Below are 17,217 nucleotides of genomic sequence, written 5' to 3'. Positions count from 1 at the left end.
GATCTAATAATGTATAAATATTCAATATTCCCTTACGTCATGTTTATTTTCCTCCTAAATTATATAAAAGATGGATTATGATCCAAGGTCAGTAGGGTAAAAGAACATTTTAGGACGAGATCACAAATAATCTGAATTGGTCATAAAGTGGTCTTTTACCATAGTATCCATTAACAATAATCCAACTTATATAATTTAGAGGGATTATAATCTCAAATGTCAAACCTAATTCCTATTTTGAACAGTGCGGTATTCCCTTAAGAGGATTATTAATTCTTTGTATTTATATTGGTCAAGTTGGAACCAAATTTTTTGCATTCATTATACCTTATTATGGATAAAACAAAGATATCTGGGATGCCAAAAAGACAAAATATTAGGGCATGCCACACATGAGCCATGAACCGCAGCATTTTATAAAATAATAGTTATAGAAATTAGTGCCCCAACATATGTGTTGCATATTGAGTCCATATTCAAAAAACAAATAAAAAATAAAACGAATGGAGGTAGTAGATTTTTCAAAATAACTTATGGAATTAAACCGGCTTGCTGAGCTGGTATGTAAGTAGCTCGGCCAAACAATGGGTGCTCATAGAACCACTCTCGGTTCATAAATCAAAGAAGGTAGAAAAAGCAAGTGTATTTTTAGTTGCATCCCTGTTCCTGAGCCTGATTATTCTTACACATGATATAGAAGAGCACCTTTCTATTCCTAAGCAGCTAGCTTTCATGGGACAGCTGCTTGAGCTCCATTACAGCTATTGCTTGATTAATGTGGTATAAATCATATATATTTACCCTTTTGAGAAAAAAGCTCATATGGATTTATTCCCATCCCCATTTAATACTCTACCTTGTCTATTCTCCTTGGAGTAGACTTCTTAGTTCTTAGTTCCACACGCAAGCATGCATGGTTGCCAGCTAGCTGAACTCAACTAAGTGCATTTTTCAGTCCTCCAAATAAAAGAAAAGTAAGTGGAATTTTCAAAAACATATAATACTACTTGGGTCAATTTCTCATCACATATTTCTATCGACCTTTCGTTTTCCTTAAACTGTGCTGTCCGTAGAGTAGTTAGGTTGACCTGACCATCCGTGAGTTCGTCCATATCCAGTGAGAGCGTCAGGCCGGTAAACAATTCGCCGGTAGCTTCACAGAAACCAGTGTCGGTAAACTGGCTGCCTGCCTGACACCTTGCACCTTGCATGGCCGACGCGTGGCTCCGTAGCAGGTCAGCATGCAGGAATGTCACTGTGATCCGGTCCAGTACTCCAACCCAAATTCCGCGAAGAAAAGAAAACGTTCACGCGCGGCTAGGTCATCCACTCGCCGGTCACTGTCCTCAAATTCTCCAGGTCCGGGGGCTCATGTGCTGCGAGTCAAGTGATTTCCGGAAATTTAATACTGCTATGAATTTTCGTAAAGGTTTCTTATCTTGGTAAAAGGACTATTGAGGTCTTATGCATTTATTTTTGTGGGAAAGCTTTTTTTTTTTGTAAAAATAGTCTAGCCACGGTTGGTTAACTGAAAGAGATGTCGTTTGCATGTGTTTCATTCTCCTTTTGATCAAAATTCCAGCCACATGGAAATGCTCCTTGTTGAGTCGAATACGGTGTAGAGATGATCAGGGATAAGCTTAAACTACACATCAAAGTTAACAAAAGGGCCAATGGAAGCACTTGCACGTTTCACCTGAATTATACAATCAGACCTTGCGGTTCACGAGATTGCTATTTTATAGCAGCTGTGAGCAAACCCTGGTGTCAGAGGGAGCACGCGTCGAGATCGCGCGCTGTGCGAAATGTAAGCAGGCATGGTCAAACAGATCCAGAAACCTCTTGAGACTAGTGCCTCCGTTTGCATGGAACTAGTCTTGATTGGTGGGGAAATAAAGAACATCTGAAGGCAGAATTAGCTTAGTACGTAGCTTGTCCAATGTCCATCGGCGAAATCTTAGTAAACGTACTTGTGATTTGCTCGGCAAGAATATGCCACTTTCGTTCCAACCGTAGCTGCTTACGCAGCTTACCTGGAGCCGTACAGAGCTAAGAACACCTGTTTGCTGGTCGCCCATGTTCTTGAATTCCACCATGATCATCCTAGAAAAAGGGCATCGATGATTAGTCATGTTCAGACTGGTTGGGTCAGATCTTGAGTCTAGGTGCTTAGTTCTGATCCAAACAACAGAAGAACAACTTGAAGCATTATTCTTCAGTATCCAGTTCGAAACAGCTGACACTTGTAACCACCGGTCCACCCGCACCTTGATTCACAACGCAACTATATGCAAGCAGCAGCAGCAGCCAGATGTATCGGCGCAACAAACACATGGTTGGATCCCAGGCCATGAGAGGATAAGCGAGAACACAAAAAGATCTCTGTCTCCGGCCGTCTCTTTTACCGGCCCGGCCACCAGTTGACCGCCCACCACGGTACCACCACTCCGGCCGACACATCAACAACCACTGTGAAGTGAATCCGCCGTGGCCTTTTGCGCGCACACTGCTGCTAGCTACTTGCCATTCGCACCGTGCCCGGCCGCACTCGATCTCGGCGACTAAAGAAACGAGCTCGGAGCTGTCATGTCCTAACTCCTGATGCCACCGAGCGAATACGCACACGACGAGAGACACAGGAAGAAAAAGAATTCTTCTTCTTTTATTATACCAAATGCATGCGCACAGTTGGAGCGAGTAAGCTGGTGACCAGGAAAGCAATTCCGGGGAGGCGAAGGGAGAGGGAGAGGGAGATTAAGAAAACAAAACAAGGAGACGCCAGAAAGGGAACGAGCACTCGATTCTTTCCTCACTAGAAAAAGTGGAGCCAGACAAAGAAAGCACGGAGAAGTAGTTTATAGTAGCAATAATTGTTTGGCAGGCATTGGGAATCCCGGTGCCAGTGTTTCCATCTACTCCTAACGAGCGCTGAATTCCAAGAGATCTCATCTGCCCACCCATCCCTCCTGCCTCTCGTCCTGCTCGGGCCGTCACGGCGGCGGCTCTCGCTCGTGCGGCCGCCCAGCTCTCCCTCCCTCCCCGTTGGTGCTGGTGTGCCCGCTGCAAGTTGTCTGGCTTTGGCCGTCTCCTTCCTTTTTGAGCCGCGCTTATAAGCGAGCAGCGTCTCGCCTTTGGGGAGGCGGGGCCGCCGCTTTTTGGTTGCGCTCTCCCCTCCTCTCCCCCCCTCCCCTGCCTTTCCATTGAGCGCACAAAGCTGGACGGCACCACCATTTAAAGAAGGCCAAGGGCACGGCGGAGGAGGAGAAGAGACCACCAGCTCACACTCCATTCACGCTAGGATCGCGCCGCTGCACGTTCGCCTCCTCTGCTCCCGCTAGCTCGGCGGACGAATCGTTGGCGTCGGCTCAGGTGCGTTTCTTGATTTGGGTTCTTGGAATTCGCTTGCGTGATCAGGAAAGGATCCTGATTTGGTAGGATCGGGACGGCGGCCGGCCGCGCTGCGCTCGTGTGTCAGTGGTCTCTTGATTCGGTTGCGTGACCTAGCGGAAAGAAGGGAGCTTGGCGGAAAGCGAGTTCCTTGGATAGTGCCTTGCGCGCCTGGGGGCCGCCGTCTTTCGTGCAATCATCATTGCTTCATATGGTTTCTTCCTTTCCGTTCAAGTCTTTCCGTGCTGCTTGTCAGTGTATAAGCAGATCGGTTACCTGCCCAGACACTCTTGTTTCTTGGTGCCTCTGCGTTTGCCCTCTTCAAGCTTCAAGCAGCGTGTTCTATCCTGAGGGTCTCAGCCATGCTGGAGTTTGCTTTCCTAGCCTCTGTTTGTATTGTAGAGTCCCTGCAGAAGGCCAGTACTTTGAGTTTTTTGTGTTCCTGATTTCTTCTTTGATTTATATGGTTGATAGCATGATTGAAGCTCAAGCTTTGCTTATTCGTTTAATTTTAATGGTGCCTTTCTTTCGGTTGAAAACCTCATGTGCCCTTCCTCTAAGAAGCATGTTCCTTTAGGTCTATCATCGACTCTCTTTTCATAATGTTTGTATGATCTTTACACTGAGGACATTTGTACGATCTTTGTGAATTCATCTATGATGTGGTCTCGATATAATTAATTTGTACTGGATATTTACACTCTTGGTTCGTGTGCTAGCTGTAATTTTCTGCTGCTGACATGGCTGAACTATTTCGTATGGTGCGCTCGTGCTTTTGATAGTGCTAATGATAATTCATCTAGTTGTGACAGCTTTGGTTAGGCACTTCTTGTAAGACCCATCTGAGTAAATAGTTATCCAGCACATTTGACTACAATAAAATAAACTGATTGAGCATTGGATGATGTCTCTTCAGGCTCTTATCATTTTCATTTTTTTTTTCTGATGTGATCACTGGTGCTTCTCTTTGGAAAAGTTGATTGTCAGTCACCAGCTGAAAGTTTTCTTTGGATTGGATTAGCTTCAGTGATTATTATAGTACCATGTGTGCTGTGGAACCATCTAGTATTTAGTATGTTGCCAAGGAGCAATTGCACTAATGTTACTTTTTTCATGTCTTCTGTAGGAAGTCTAGTGTAGAAGTTTCTCAAAACTGAGTATACTTTATTAGAAGAAAGATCTATTCAGTGAAGCTTTGCTAATCATCTTCATTGTTTGGATGGCATCCATGGTTACTTCAATGAGTTTATGGAGCCCTGGTTGTCGAGCTGATCTGGGCTGTATCACAATGGAACTGTAATATTTGCTTCAAAAGTTTCCTCATCTTGGGAGAAAGGTTCAAGGGGGGTTGAGAACTTACAAGTGTTGTTCTGAAGCTTGATGACACGTTTGTGAGGGTGAAGTGGGAGTGCGAAATTTCGTTTGGCATGCAGATGTCAACAGATCCTAACCACTTTGGAGTATTTCCGCATTCATTCTGCAACCAGCATGTGGTTTCATTTCAGACGAGTTCAATTACCAGTGGATCAGGAGCCATGCCAGTTTGTCTGGACACTTCCAGTGGAATGAATGGCAATATGGCGATGTTGAACACTACTTCTTCAACAATTGTATCCACTGGTTCACCAAACATGACTTCTGATTCTTCTGGCCAGAGCCTCAAGTATAGTACACCTATGGCTGTGGAGTGGTCCTATCCTGAGCTGCAAATGTTGAATGATGGCCTCATCAAGTAAGATATACTGCCATGCGATGAGTTAAATACCTTTTATCCTATATTAATAATTCAATGCTATTTAACAATCCGATCATGACCATACCTGGAAATTGGGGCCAAACTGCCAAGATTTTGTGCTACTTGCTTAAATGCCTATATTGTTTCGTAATACTGAGTTTTGTGATGTTTGTGGTTCACTCTAGTCAGAAATTCACCTCTGTTGTCCCTTTTTTATCCTCTCATGAAAGGAATACTCTCAATTTTTGTAAGGAATTTTTACATGAGCAAGTTTGTTGGACATATTAGCTCTTTGTTCTCTTACTAAAAAAGTAGGTGTTTCTTTCACTTTCATCATTTTTACTGATACTTGGTCCAATAAACAGGGACGCGATGCTTAATTTTGTCACAAGAAATCTTTTGTCTATATTCTGTTAAAGCTTTTATTTACTCATCATTTCATTCCTAATCTTGTATTCTTTGGTGCACTGGCTATTGAAATTTTCAGGTATGCAAATGAACCAGGAATCATGAAGTACATAAAGATAGCGGCCATGTTACCAGACAAGACTGTAAGAGATGTTGCCATGAGATGCCAATGGATGGCAGCGGTTAGCACCTGATTTCTTTGATCTATTATGCAGTTTCTGAACGTCATTTCCTTATCTGTTGTTTTCAGTCCACATTTCAGTTGGAAACTTCAGTTGTAGCTAAACAGTACTGATAGATGCAATAGTCATGCTAGATGTTCATCCACTCTTAGGTTATTTCGTTTGAAAGGAATATGTGGTCCCACTTCAGCATATGGATGGAGACTAACAGCAGTTTATACTTTCGTGACTTGTCAAGATGATATCACCATAATTCCACTAAACCAGTGCCCGTGTATGTGAAAGTAGATCATGTGGAAGATACACTTATTTGCCCACATCTATAAAAATACTATAATGGTCTATTTTGAACTTTAAAGTAGTGTGATCTGAGCTGGTCTCCCTAAGTATCCTTTTGAGTTGTTGGCCCATAGAACCTTTGTATTTGTCTAGTGTGTACTATATTAATATAAGGAAGGCTGAAAAGTCTCTGCTTTTGCATTACCAATAAGATTTCCAGCCTAAAGTTGGCCTGTTCTTGTTTCATGTCGAGATTTGAGAGCATGTATATCGCTTAGAAGGGTCACATCATTCATGTTTTTGTTTACCTTTTCAGTTAGTACAACTAAGATGCTATGTTTGAGTTGATTGATCAGTGAATGCCATTAACTATACCAAACTGACACTGCCAATGCAACAAATAATCCCCACCACTTTTTTGTATGTCCTGAATAAGTTTTAGTTGTAGACGACTAGCAAAACATTGGGCTGTTGTTCCAAGTTTTTTTTATCTTGAGTGATATTTATTCGTATCCTTATTGATGTTTTCCACTGGAATTTATTAATCTTTTCCATTTTGTTGGTAATAATGATTAAATAGTGATATTTCCTAAGAGAGTTAACTCATCAAATATTGTTTTCCTTTTCAATTCTATTGGTAATAATAATTAGATTTTCTTACAGAGAAAAGAAGCTACAAGACGACGTAAGCCTGAAGAACACTATCTTGGAAAAAAGATAAAAGATAGAAAGGTGCTCATCCTTTCATTTTTATGACATTGTCATCTCTAATTAGCACCATAATATTCTTGAAGAAATTACTGTTCTGACTCCTGATAAACATAACCCAAATTTGGACTTCTTTTGTGATATCAAATTTATTTTGAAAACACACCACAGTCCACAGCTCCAGCATGCACAAATGTTCTGGTGTTTGTGGAAATGATGGAATGAAGTGAACATTCAATACTCCAGTGGCATCCATGTGGCACAATATAATTGTCTTTATACCATATTAACCCACAAACAGGAAAATGCATTATAATGTGATACTGTCAAAAGTGAAGTTAGGATGAGAAATATACATGATGCAACCTTACAATTTTACAAGTCGCATTTATGAGTTTGTTTTTAAATGAGACTGATTATGGTTGTTTCTCAGGACAAAATGGCTGAGCCATCATCATGGGTTACCAATCCTCCTGTTCAAACTGATATGAGAGCTTCTGCCTTTATGCCTCGTAACACCAGACATAATAACGGATTTCTATCTGGAGGTTGGTAGGTCTCTTATAGAGTTATCAAGTAATTGACTATGTAAAACATACCTTTTCCCATTGCTTTTGGCAGCAATGAAATATTTCAACCCATTTTGTGTTCTTAAAAATGCTAAAATGTTGGTTCTATAATAGTAGAAACCTTAGTGATGCATTTATTAGAACTATTGATGGTGATTCTGCTGCTAAAAGGAATCACCACATTTGTTCAGCATATTTTAGGATTTTTTTTGTATTGTAAATGTTCTATAGTCCTCTTAATTTCCAGTATAAGCATATGGACTTTCCTATCAGCTAAAACTTTTTTTTTATATGGTTGTCTTGCTTATTTCAGAGTATTCAATTTTGTAAAAGGTTTGACATGTATGTGTTCCTTTTATGCAGACTCTCAAATTGATTGTGAAATGCTAAATATATTGGAAGAAAACGCTCGACTTCTCAATCAAATAGAAATAAATATTTTGACATCACAGGTTGGTCTTTTGTTTCTTTATTACACAATGCATCTGTTAATTTAGCCAGAAATTCAGTTCAAGGCCTAAGTGTTATTTTAAAAATATGTGTATTGGTCAAGAGTAACTCTTAATTTAGTCTGCCACAAATCTGTAGCATACACAATAAGGTTAATAGTTGGCACTATTCAGTGTGCTCATAACACTTCTCATCAGTGGAGAAAGAAAAACAAAACATTCCAGTGTCTGTTTGGCACACATTTTCATGATAAACTGTCATAAGAAGTTGGAAGATTAGCTGTGCAGGAGTAAGTTTCAATTCAACTTGACAATACTTTTCAGGCTCAGAACAACATTGATCTTTTTCATCATACGAGAAGGAACATCAACGGTCTTCTTCAAAGGTACAGCTTATCATATTTTATACACAAAAATTGGCTCATATTGAAAGTGAGAATGTGTGTTTATACGGATGATGCTTTAACTGACGTGATGCTCTCCTTAATTAACAGCATGAGCCAAATTCCTGGAATAATGAGCAAGATGCCTCCATTGCCTGTTTCGGTGGATGAAAGGCTAGCTAGTTGCATACTCCCTCGCTCTCCTATGGTAAACTTCTGCTTTGATCATGATCAGCAAGATTGCAACCCGAGGATGCACTGATTGTTAATCAGTATCTTAGCTACTGATGTGAAAAACAGAACCAAAAATGCACTTTGGCTTTGACCAATATTCAGCTGCCTATAATAATGCATGTCACCACTCACCAGTTCCTCACTTCAAAATCATTTTTATTGTCAAGTTGAATTTCCGTTTGGTCCTGCCACTAAATAATACTCACTGCATAGTTAGTGTTACTTAGATACATTCATTAGTAAATTTCATCATTTTCAATTGGCAACATGCATAATTAAAAGAATACTAGTGCTTTATATATATTGTTGCTCTTTTTCCTCGAAAAATAGTGTTGCTCCTTTCTCCATTGGTTTCTAAATTCAATAATGAAATTCTCACTCTTGGCATCCTCTCTTTTCCATTTGAAGGCACAAGTTCTTGGCAGCAGTCACTTAAAAGAAGAGCCAAGAGTATGGTAGGCCACTGCCAGACAGGGCAGCATCTCAATTTTCAGCAATAGTTTGATCAAAATATCTGAAGAGCCATGTGCTTGGGTATCTGCATGGAGAAGCATAGGTCCAAGAAAGATCATGCCTTTTCTGATGTCTGAAAGCTATGAAGCAACATGATCCACTGCACCATATGGCCTTCAAAACTCTGTCCAGCTTGACTTCTCAGGAAGCTCTATATTAGTGATTGAGAATTTGAGATAGGGCGAGTTTTCTGTAATATGCAGTTTTCCTCACCTTGGTTGCACATATTGATTCTTTTTTGGGTTTTGTCCTGGTGATCGATGTTAACAGAGGTGTAGCATAGAAACTAAACCTGATATGAATAATTAGCAGGAAAAGCTTAGCCTTTTTGTCAGTTACTACAAGGTAATCAACCTTCTGTGTGTATCTAGTATAATTCATATGAAGCCTGGCTCTCTAAACTGGGCTCCTTTATGTGCTGGGTGTCTCTTAAAAACTGCAAGAGTTTATCCGAATTCCAATCAAGTGTATATAGAGGCAATGCTGTAAGCCTACTTTGGATGTTCTTGCCAAATGTTTGGAGAACTTCTGTAAGAGTTTATCATCGATCGAACAGAATTTGATTCAGAGGGTAAAACGAACGAACGGCGCCGAACAGGAGCATTATCACGGGGATAAACCAAATGGCAGCTGATCTTTTTCTAGCTTTGCTTCATTCAGCTCTCTCGCCATGAATGTGCACGGGCGATGTAGCTAGTGGCCACATTTCTTACACGGTGACAAGTACATCTCGTCCTCTTTTCTGCAACAGTTTCTTCAGGCACGCTTCTCCCTCCTTTTTGTGCTTCTTACCAGAAGCACGCAAGACAGCCGATGTGATGGTATGAGCCCATCAAGCTGCTGCCGCCGGCGCAATGGCAGCGACCACCTTGCGGAGCGCCCGAGCCGTGTTGCCGTAGCACACCTTCACGACCGAGACGCTCCGGCTCGCCACGGCGTCACCCAGCTGCATGCACGCATTTATCCAATAGCAGTTTCAGTAAAACATCAAATGCATCCACAAACTCAGCTAGCTGACCTGACCCCTCTTGTGTCATTGTCCAACTTGTTTATTGTGTTGTCTATACCACAAGGACCAAAGTTTGAGTTTTCCAAGTTTGACCATGACCATCGCGCATTAACTTCAATTTATTGGGAAAATACTAGTCAAGAATCACAAGAACTTGATAAATGGTGCACAAGCATTGATCTGCAGTTAGTATATATGTAGATGATCTGACTGGTCTTTGTTGACCTGATTATGGTAGGTCCCTCTGGTTCAACTTTCTCAAGTGCTAAACAGTGTAATGGCTGGTTCAGAAATGATGGCACAGAAAGGGAAAACAAGGGCAATTTGAGGTAGAGTTAGCTTCTTGTGGACACTGTTTGTTAGAATTCAGAGACAGCATGTATTAAGAGACTGCAGAGTAACCTTATCTCTTTCCCTTTCTAGAAAAAGGAGGTAAACTGACAGAATTCAATGACAGCATTCACATTAAGCGATTGCAGAGCTACCTATCTCTCTGTCACCAAAAGAAAAATGGTAACTGTATGGTACATAGTACATGATATCACGGTAATTCTAAACAATAAACACTTGTTGATTGAGCAACGCGATATATATGATAAGATTGGTATCACGGTAATTCTAAACAATGAACAATTGTTGATTGAGCAATGCTATATCTATGATAAGATCTGCAATACCATCTGTTAAAATTGGTTGATAAGTGCGCGCAAATAGGGGTACATTTTAATGCTAAGAATTATGCAAAATAAGAGAAGAATTTGCCGTGTACGCAGTCTTTACTAACCAGTGAATTTGTCATGCTGACTGCCAACCAACAAGGGAATACTTCTAATCAAAGCTATCAAAGATGGGAGAAGAAGGAACCAATCACATCACCTCATCCATGAAGTAGAAGAAATCGTTGGCGAGAAGGGTGATCTCCTCCCTGCGCTCCTCGCACTCGTTATGGGCGATCACACGGCTCAGGTCAATGTACAGGAAGGTGGCTTTGAGCTGGAGATCCCTCCTGACCAAATCGCACAGATCATCATCCAGATCAGTCACCAGATCCTCCTCCATGGACAGAAGCTCAAGCGCGGAGCTCTTGATCCGACAGACGCATCCCCTCAGCTCCATCCCCTGATCCATTGGTGCTCCTGTGCAGTGCCCTCTGCTATATCTTGCAGTTGCCAGACGATAAAGGATCAGAGCCAATGATGTGGACGTATTTATGGAAAGGCGAAAAGTGAAACTGATTCTTGGAGGATGTCTAGAAGCAAACAGATGTCAGCATGTGCATCAGAGGAAAGGCCCCGTGTAGTGCAGCAAGGGGCAAAGTGGTCAGTGCAGAAGATTACAACGTTAGTTATGCATGAGACTTTTCTGCATATTGTTGGACCGTTTTTCAAAAAAAGAAAATACTGGCCAAATTTGGCTTCCCTTTTCCGCCTATTTCCCTATAAACAGGCGGAAAAGAGAAGCCAAATTTGGCCACCTTGCTTCTCCCTGGATATCCAGCAAGGTAGGCAGCTGAAGAAGGTACCACGAGTTGCTCACGAGGAAATTAAGGAGATAGTTACAACCAAACACCATTGCAACCATAGGAAAAGGTCACAGATTTCCGAATGAGATGCTCTTATTCAGGGGAAAAAAGCTAACAAATAACTGCGATACTATAGGGGCAAACTAAGATGCACAACAAAATACGAATATATTTCGGATGGATTATAGAAAGAACATATTTATCACTCATGACGTCCTTAACAAGTGATCTTAATTGCTGCTCATCTACCATGAAACGATCAATCAAACCTTCTGCTTCTGCATATGTACTTCTCACATGATTGTTACTTTGCAGGAATGGATGATTAGTCAGACCTCTAGATAGAAGTTCCTAACCTAGCAACTAAAACACCTCAAATTTGTACCTTTTCGACTCTTGATAAATTGGCATACAAATAACTTTCGTAAATTCTTAATCCTAACTAAATGATTAGCATAAGTGCATATGCTTTTACATCAGAATGTCAATTTCTGCTTTAACTGCACGCGTTGATTCTTATCAAATAACTGAGCGTCAAAAGAACTTCTGAACTCCACAGCAGCAGATTGTATTCCGTTTATTCTTTTACAAGAGAAGGTACTAGATTCTGCAAATATATGGACCCAATACTATTTTCAACCCTTTGATACATAAATGGACCAAAACCAAGCATCTGAGTGTAAAGAGTTCGAATCTGTTTAAAGTAGCCAAACAAGAAAAATAAGAACAATTCAACAATCCCAATAGGAACGGCCAAGCAAAGTTAACAAGATTAAGTAGAAACAGAATAGCCAGCCAGCCTGCCATAATACACAAATGAAGTAAATATTAGAGCATTCCTCCGTATGGGCAAACCGAATATGAACCTAATTTCTTTTGGCGTCCAGTAATCAGATTTAAGGGTCCCTACCAACTGAACCAGTAATCAGATTAAGTGTTTCTACCAACTGACCCATAGAATGGCTTGTTGATGTCCATCTTCAATCCTACCCTACTCCCTCATTGAAACATCTTGATTTTAGCTAAACTCCTTATAACAGAAGAAAACTGAATAGTTACTTTTCCAAATTTCCGTCGCCTTTCTCTGAAACAAAATCTGATGAGCACGAGGGATGATCCTACAGACAGCAGCACTGAAAAGGAAGGCTGCGGCTTTGCGGTAACGCCAGCCGCAGGCCGACGAAATCGGACGCCTGAGCTTGCTGCGTGAAGCAGGCAGCTTTGCCAGGTTCGGAAGCAAACAAGCCCTACAACTGCCAAAAACAAAAGGGGTGGATGAGTAGGTACTTTCGTTTATCCCCCTCACGGCCCATTTGTTCCACGTCACATCGAATGTTTAGATACTAATTAGAAGTATTAAATATAAACTAATTACACAAAACCAATTGCACAGATGCAGGCTAATTCGCGAGACGAATCTATTAAGTCTAATTAGTCAATGATTTGACAATGTGATGATACAGTAAATATGTGCTAATCATGAATTAATTAGGCTTAATAGATTCGTCTCACGAATTAGCCTCCATCTGTGTAATTAGTTTTATAATTAGCTCATGTTTAGTCCTCCTAATTAGCATCTGAATATTCGATATGACAAGGACTAAACTTTAGCCCACGGATCCAAACACCCCCTTAACTAACTGAACAAGATCACCGGATACTCTATTGTCCCGACCCCGCGTCGTCGCGTCTGTGGTGACTCGGGGGGCGCCTCCCTGCCCCGCCACAAACCCCCACCGGCAACCAAGCTGGCCATCGCCGCCGTGGCGGCGGCGGCGGCGGCCCCTTCCTCAGCATCCCTCCTCCCTCCTATTTCCCTCCCCCACCCTTCCTCTCTTTCTCTACCATTACCCTGCCTGCCCAGATGTGGATCTACTGGTGAGATTTGGTGGCTGTGCGACTGGCGGTAGGCACGGCAGCGGGGACGGCTGTTTCGGTGGCCGTGCCATGGCCGTGCTACGCATTGGGAGCCATAGATTGCTCTCCCTGGTGCCATGTTGCAACGAGGTGGCGCTGCAGGCTATGTGCTACTTGTGCTAGGGTGCACGGCTCCTGCGTCGGGCGGCAACATGGCCATCGTGGAGCGCCCCTCCCTCAGGTAGCTAGTGGTGGCCGTGCATGGTTGTGGCGGTGGTACTTTAGCGGCACCGTGTTGGCGTAGCCAGCAATGGCTTGCTCGTGTGCTTGCCGGCACCGCCGTGGTGGCGGGGCTAGTGATAGCCGAGCAGGGATGCGCTAGCGGTGCCGTGGTGGCGTGACAGGCGGCGCTGGGCTGCCTCTCTTCCTGGAGGGGCTTGCTCGTGGATCCGAAGACACCGATCGCTGGGTATTATGGCCGCTGCTCTTTGCTAGCGCGTGACATGGGGACGCTCGCGGCACGCAATGGAGTTTGGTGATAGCGGGGACGAGCGTATGTCACCAACGTTTGGCGAGGAGCAGGCTACGGCTATGGCTGGAGCAGTTCAGGGGACTTGAGGTCGTTGTGAAAGCCTTGCCTGTTAAGGCCGATGACAGTGACGTCTTCGGATGCCGTTTACTTCCTTGGAAGCATCATCGAATTGCTCCTTTTCTCCTTGTGCTGCTCGGGTTTCCTTGGGGTAAGCCTAGACCATCTGGTCGGACGACGGTGGCACCTTTGGTGTCATTTCTCTTCTTGGAGGTATCGCTTTGGAAGCTCATGCCACGCCTGTCTCTTGTGGCAATTCACCATGTAGAAAAAATACAAAAAGAAAAGAAAAAAACAAAAAATAGAGATGTGGCTGGTGTTGGTGGTGTTGGTGCGAGTGTCATGGTGGTGGCCATTTGGTGGTGTGCTGGAGTCAATGGTGGCAGCAATCGATGCTGCGGAGGTTTCAATCGAGTGGTGTGACCACGTTATGCGGTATGTGTTGATGTCCCAATCCAACCGGCCGACGAGGGTGTTTGAGTTGAGTAGCGTACTGTGATGAGTTGTGCGGTGCGTGTTGATGTCCCAATCCAACTGGCCAGCGAGTTTGTTGAGTTGAGTGAGTAGTCAGATAAATTGTGGAGCTCGTGTTGTTGTCTCAATCCAACCAGTCGGTGTATGTTTATTGTTGTACTACTCAGTAAAACAAGATCACCGGATAGGATCAAGCTACATTAGAAGCAAAATAATGACAGATTCCGTCCAACATTATTTGGGTCGGTGATTCCGCACCGCTTACCACAAATCCAATCAGGTTGGATTCCCAATTCGTCTGCCGCCTCCTCCTACTACTATTCTCCCAAAAGGCCACAGGCCGTCAAGAACCAGGGTAAACTCCTGGTCATATGTCCGGACCCATAAGCTAAATCTTTTATAAGTGGATAGAGATTAAAAATGTCGCCAGCGGGTTTCCCCTGAACAAAATAAAAAAGATGCCTATAAAAAAGCATTCTTGCCCCTGTTTTTGGGATTAATTAATCGGCTTGAGCCGTACGATCAAGGTTAAATGGGAAAAGAAAATCGATAACTCCAGTTTCCGCTGCTGTTTTCACACCAACTTAAGACAGTTTGTTGCTGGCACCAATCACTGATTGCAGCAGTGGCTATTAAGTATTAACCCAAACAGCGCGAAATTAACAGAGGAAACAAGCAGGAAAGGGAGAAAGATGGTTCGAGAAAGAAACGGAGAAAGATGGGTTCGTGCTGGCAGCTTTACCTCCACGGCGTCGGAGAACAAGGAGGGGTTTTGCTCGCCTAGACGCCAACGCTGACCCAATCCGTCTGTGCGAGGCTACGACGGATGTCCGCAACCGCAGCTACGGATGCGGCAAAATCGCGAGGGTAATTTGCGAGGTGAGGGTACGCCGGCTTCTGTATTCGTTGCCACTCCGGGGGTGGGGGTAGACGCCGGCTTTGGAACTTGGAAGTTTGTTATGGGTGAAAAGTTTAAACTGACGGTGAAGACGGGGCCTCAAGCACCTTAACCGCTCAACCAATATCGTACGAATAGTACAGGTCGCTCGTTATTTGGGCAATACTTTTGAGAACGCAGGGATTCCATGGATGACAGTTCAATCCTATGGGAGTAGACTGTAGAGAAAACTCTTTGGAGATGGGCGCCAGATTGATTCCAGAGCTAGTCAAGACTCTACCGACAACTATTTTATATTCCCTCCGTTAGGTCATTTTAGTTTTTTATTCATAGATTTTATTATACACCTAGACATACACTATGTCTAGATGCACTTATAAAAATCAAAACGTATTAGAAAGTATATGTGTATATTATGATGAATTTACCCTTTCCTTGTACTATATATATATATATATATATATATATATAAAGGACACCCCCTCATTAGTGTGTGTGGTGTTTTCCCATCTACCTTTCTACATGGTATCACGAGATTAGATCGTGGGCCTTCCTATCCCTGCGTCTTCCCCATGATCCGCGCAACCGTAGGCGACGCCCCCCCCCATACGTCGCCGCCAACCACCCTCCGTTGCACCTCCCCGACCGGCACCCCCTCCTCCCGCGGTCGTGCGCCATGTCCTGCATCGATCCTTTGTGTCCGGCGACACCACCGCTCCTACTGCTAATCCTGTGCCGCCTCCTGGACTACCCCCTGTTGCCGACGGTGGTGCATCTATGCCGCCACCTGGCACCGGCGGCTCCTCTGGCGGTGCGCCCCAAGCTCCTCCTGCCGGTGATGTGCCCGGCAACGGCGGCGGTGGCTTCATCGTGTACCCGACGCCACCGCCCGCCGTCCACCCCTACACCACCGTCTCCGTCAAGTCTCACATCCCCGTGACGCCGACGATGAAGTCCAACACCTACTCCAGATGGGCGTCCTTCTTCAAGTTCATGTGCGGCAAGTTCGACCTCAAGTCGCACATCGAGGGCACGGTGGCACCCCGTCCCTAGGACCCCGACTGGGATCAAGCGGATTGCTGCGTCCGCTCCTGGTTCTTCGGCTCCGTCCTCGACCTCGCCATGACCGACGATGATCATACCTCCCAGGATCTTTGGCTCGCCATCGAGGGCCTCTTTCGCGCCAACAAGCAGTCTCGGGCGACCTGCCTCAGCTACAACTTCCACTCCATGACACAGGGCGACTCCTCCATCATCGAGTACTGCAGCCGCATGAAGACCCACGCCGACGCCCTCCACGACATCGGCCATCCCGTTCAGGACTCACAGCTTGCCCTGAACCTCCTCCGCACACTTTTCCAACACCGCCGACGACATTGCTAACTCCATCGCCGGCTTCCCATCCTTCGCCCAGGCGCAGGACAGGCTCGCCCTGGAGGAACTTCGCCTCGCCAACGATGCGAAGATCTCCAACTCCACCACCCTCCTCACTAGGACCTCGTCGTCGTCTTCGTCTTTCGGCTGTATGGGCGGGTGTCGCCCGCCATCTGGTTCTATCCAGACTGGCGGCAACGACAGCAGCAGTAGTGTCCGTGGCGGCAGCGGCGGTGGCGATAAGAAGAAGTGGCAGAAGAAGGGCGGCGACAGCTTCAACGGCCCACCGACCCGTGGTTCTGCTTCAATCCTAGGGCCGACTCCTACGGTGCCACGGGCTTCCAGCAGGCTAGCGGGCAGCATCCGTCGGGCGATAGGGGCTCGCGCCGGCGCCCCTAGTCTCCTCGACCCCCCTCCGCAGGCCCACACCGCCTACGCCCCTATTCAGGCGCCCACTCAGGCGTCAACCAAGGACCAGGCAGGTCTGGTTGCTGCCCTGAACCAGATGGTGCTGCAGAACGGCAGTTGGGTGGTTGACTCAGGTGCATCCGGCCATATGTTGTCCTCGGATGGTATTCTTCTTTCCTAACTCCCTCCCTCTCACTCCTCCATTAGTGTCGGTAACGGTCACACTCTTCCTGTCACGT

The 17,217-nt window shown here is 44.5% G+C and overlaps 2 protein-coding genes and 1 pseudogene across 4 annotated transcripts; 1 reads left to right on the top strand and 2 right to left on the bottom strand.

Annotated features, from left to right (window-relative positions):
- Nucleotides 1-2,855: 2,855 nt before the first annotated feature.
- LOC117863291 (uncharacterized) lies at nucleotides 2,856-3,289 on the bottom strand (annotated as a pseudogene).
- Nucleotides 3,229-9,261, top strand: LOC117863271 (uncharacterized). 2 transcript variants are annotated; one of them, XM_034746910.2, is made up of 9 exons: nucleotides 3,229-3,369; nucleotides 4,514-5,119; nucleotides 5,610-5,712; nucleotides 6,655-6,723; nucleotides 7,133-7,247; nucleotides 7,632-7,720; nucleotides 8,042-8,103; nucleotides 8,212-8,308; nucleotides 8,743-9,261. In XM_034746910.2, exons 2-9 carry the CDS (start codon nucleotides 4,815-4,817, stop codon nucleotides 8,791-8,793), a joined length of 891 nt encoding a protein of 296 aa, XP_034602801.1. In that variant the 5' UTR covers nucleotides 3,229-3,369; nucleotides 4,514-4,814; the 3' UTR covers nucleotides 8,794-9,261. The 2 variants fall into 2 exon arrangements, with proteins under 2 accessions (XP_034602801.1, XP_072150266.1); XM_072294165.1 differs by lacking the exon at nucleotides 3,229-3,369 and adding an exon at nucleotides 3,664-3,803.
- Nucleotides 9,262-9,451: 190 nt separating this feature from the next.
- On the bottom strand, nucleotides 9,452-15,275 carry LOC117863277 (photosynthetic NDH subunit of lumenal location 3, chloroplastic). Of its 2 annotated transcripts, none has more exons than XM_034746916.2 (3): nucleotides 15,041-15,275; nucleotides 10,733-11,015; nucleotides 9,452-9,793 (listed from the first exon to the last, which is right to left on the bottom strand). In XM_034746916.2, the coding sequence occupies exons 2-3, from the start codon at nucleotides 10,982-10,984 to the stop codon at nucleotides 9,680-9,682; spliced, it is 366 nt and encodes a 121-aa protein (XP_034602807.1). In that variant the 5' UTR covers nucleotides 10,985-11,015; nucleotides 15,041-15,275; the 3' UTR covers nucleotides 9,452-9,679. The 2 variants fall into 2 exon arrangements, with proteins under 2 accessions (XP_034602807.1, XP_034602814.1); XM_034746923.2 differs by having other exon boundaries at nucleotides 10,733-11,009.
- Between the last annotated feature and the right edge of the window lie 1,942 nt (nucleotides 15,276-17,217).

Source organism: Setaria viridis, chromosome 1 (genome assembly GCF_005286985.2).
Source record: "Setaria viridis chromosome 1, Setaria_viridis_v4.0, whole genome shotgun sequence".
NCBI lineage: Eukaryota > Viridiplantae > Streptophyta > Magnoliopsida > Poales > Poaceae > Setaria > Setaria viridis.
Note: the sequence above shows the minus strand (reverse complement) of the source record. Positions and strands in the feature narration are given on the sequence as shown.

Excerpts from the sequence above, each read along its gene's own strand:
- LOC117863277 (XM_034746916.2), bottom strand. The coding sequence starts at position 10,984 with ATGGATCAGGGGATGGAGCTGAGGGGATGCGTCTGTCGGATCAAGAGC. Across the intron at positions 9,794-10,732 it reads TCTTCTACTTCATGGATGAG|CTGGGTGACGCCGTGGCGAG; the intron begins GTGATGTGATTG and ends GCGTGCATGCAG.
- LOC117863271 (XM_034746910.2), top strand. The coding sequence starts at position 4,815 with ATGCAGATGTCAACAGATCCTAACCACTTTGGAGTATTTCCGCATTCA. Across the intron at positions 7,248-7,631 it reads TAACGGATTTCTATCTGGAG|ACTCTCAAATTGATTGTGAA; the intron begins GTTGGTAGGTCT and ends CCTTTTATGCAG. Across the intron at positions 8,309-8,742 it reads TACTCCCTCGCTCTCCTATG|GCACAAGTTCTTGGCAGCAG; the intron begins GTAAACTTCTGC and ends TTCCATTTGAAG.